This window comes from Danio aesculapii, chromosome 11 (genome assembly GCF_903798145.1).
Source record: "Danio aesculapii chromosome 11, fDanAes4.1, whole genome shotgun sequence".
NCBI classification, from domain to species: Eukaryota; Metazoa; Chordata; class Actinopteri; order Cypriniformes; family Danionidae; genus Danio; species Danio aesculapii.
In genome coordinates, this window is record NC_079445.1 from 15,797,454 (window position 1) to 15,799,953 (window position 2,500).

Here is a 2,500-nt window from a genome sequence, read left to right on the forward strand (position 1 = left end):
CAACACAACAATAACAACACATTACTTTCCATAAGTATCACATTTGGTTACTCAAAAAATGATTGTAATATATTACTTTTAATACTAACTTTGACCAACTGATTAACAAGGACTAACAATGAACTACTTTATTATCATTAACAAAGATGGATAAGTCCTGTAATAAATGTATTGTTCATTCATGTTAGTAAATGCATTTGTAATAGGGCTGCACAATATATAATTTCAGCATTGATATCGCAATGTGTGCATTCACAATAGTCACATCACAGCATCTGCAATGTGGAGTTGGGATTATTATAGTTGATCAGGATTGATCAGTGTTATATGACATTGTACACTACATTGGATTATTTAATAATGGGCCAGGACAAAATATCAATGCTAATTTATTGTGATAATTCCACACGTGATACATGATTGATGTAGCCAATTATCGATATTTATTTAAAGGTACAAAAGATCTGAACTAATTCATCAGCCATGCACTGCTACCTTTTACCACTTAGGTGACAGTACATGAGGTGGTGCTTCTAGTAATGTCAGATCAAACACAAAATTTACAGTTAGGTCCAAAAATATTTAGACATCCACACAATTCAAACATTTTTAGCTCTATAGTCCAACACAATATATTTAAAATGAAATAAACAAGATGTGCTTTAACTGTAGACTGTTAGCTTTAGTTTGAGGGTATTTACATCCAAATCAGGTGAACGGTTTAGGAATTACAACAGTTTGCATATGTGCCTCCCACTTGTTAAGGGACCAAAAGTAATTGGACAGAATAATATTCATAAATTAAACTTTCACTTTTAATACTTGATTGCAAATCCTTTGCAGTCAATTACAGCCTGATATATCACTGATATTATGATCTATCATAGTCAGGAGCCAAACATAATGATAATATCATATCACATTTCTGTACCTGAATATCTGATTACTTATTTCACTTTTCTCTTAGCTCTATCTTATTTATTTACATTTGCAATTTCTTTGATTCACTCCACTACACGATTATTGCAATCAATGGAAATGAATGATTTAATTCCAAATAGAGCTATTCAAGACATCTGCTGTAATTGTATTCATATCGCTATATAAATTGCAGAAAAAAAATCACAATGTCAGATAAGTGTGGCTTATACATCTTCCTCACAAACTGTACATGTAGTCTTATATAGCACAAACATCTGCTATTTGATGTATTCTCAGGACTATTCGACAGACGGAAATGTCCAAAGGGAAAACACTGCAACTTCCTTCATGTATTCAGAAATCCAGACAATGAATTCTGGGAGGCGGACCGTGATCTCCACATGTCACCTGACCGCGGTGGAGGCTTTTCTGCTCGTCACATGAGTGGCAGAGATGGAATGTGGTCACAACGTGGAAATAGCTCTGAACGATTCCAGCGAAGGAGAACAGACCGAAGGAGTCACAGCCGTGAACGATACAGTTACAGGGGAAGGCGGAGTCGGAGCAGGGAGAGGCGGAGTCGGAGCAGGGAGAGGCGGAGTCGAAGCAGGGAGAGGCGGAGTCGCAGTAGGGAGAGGCACAATCGAAACAGGGAAAGACAGAGTCGTAGCAGAAGCAGAGAGAGCAGGAAGTCTGAGAACTCGATAAGGAGATCAACATCTCAAAGAGAGCAGTCTAGGAGGAGTAGAAGCCGTTCCCAAAGCAGAGATCGATTGAAGCAAAGCGATTCAGCAGACTCTAGAAAAAAGATGTCAAAATCAAACAGTCCAGAACATGTCTCCAAAAATGGGTCTGGAAAAAGGAAGAGTCACAGGAAGGAAAGCCAAAGCCCAGAAAACACTGACCGGATGGATACACATCACCACAAGCACTCGAAAAAGAGCAAGAAGAAGAAGGGCAAAAAGAAGCACAAAAAAAAGAAGAGTAAATCACACAGCTCAAGCTCGTCTGCAGGGTCTGATGAAGAGTCCCACATTGAAGTATGTGCGGAAACACCATCTAAATCACAAGCTACTGTTGATGAATGTCCAGCTGCTGCGTCCAGCACAGGTTCACCAGAAGATAAAGGAGAGGCCACAACTTTGGACTGTTGTCATCCAGAGGAAGAAATCCAGTCCACGGTAATAGATGCTACCAGTTCTAATAGCATCTCACCATCTGGATAATTATACAAAGTAATTGTGTTTCTGTTGCCTTAAAGGGTTAGTTCACTCAAAAATGAAAATTTCTGCTATTAATTACTCCCCCTCATGTCGTTTCAATTCCCTGAACACAAATTTAAGATATTTTAGGTGAAATCTGAGAGCTCTTGCATCTTCTATAGCAGTGTTTCTCAACCATGTTCACGGAGGACCTTCAACACTGCATGTTTTGGATGTCTCCTTTCTCTGTCACACCCATTAAAGGTCTTTCAGTCTCTGCTAATGAGCTGATGGTCTGAATCGGGTGTGTTTGTGTTAAGGACATGTGGAAAGTGTGCAGAGCTGATGGTCCTCCAGGAACGTGGTTGAGAAACACT

General features: G+C 39.0%; 1 protein-coding gene across 1 annotated transcript in view; it reads left to right on the forward strand.

Annotated features, from left to right (window-relative positions):
* zrsr2 (zinc finger (CCCH type), RNA-binding motif and serine/arginine rich 2) overlaps positions 1–2,500 on the forward strand; it is a 12,104-nt gene that overhangs the window by 8,926 nt on the left and 678 nt on the right. Inside the window, exon 11 of the mRNA XM_056468475.1 lies at positions 1,219–2,500. This exon is cut by the window's right edge and continues 678 nt beyond it. Coding sequence (XP_056324450.1) covers positions 1,219–2,147 — 929 coding nt within the window. The 3' untranslated portion in view covers positions 2,148–2,500. The remainder of the gene's footprint in view (positions 1–1,218) is intronic.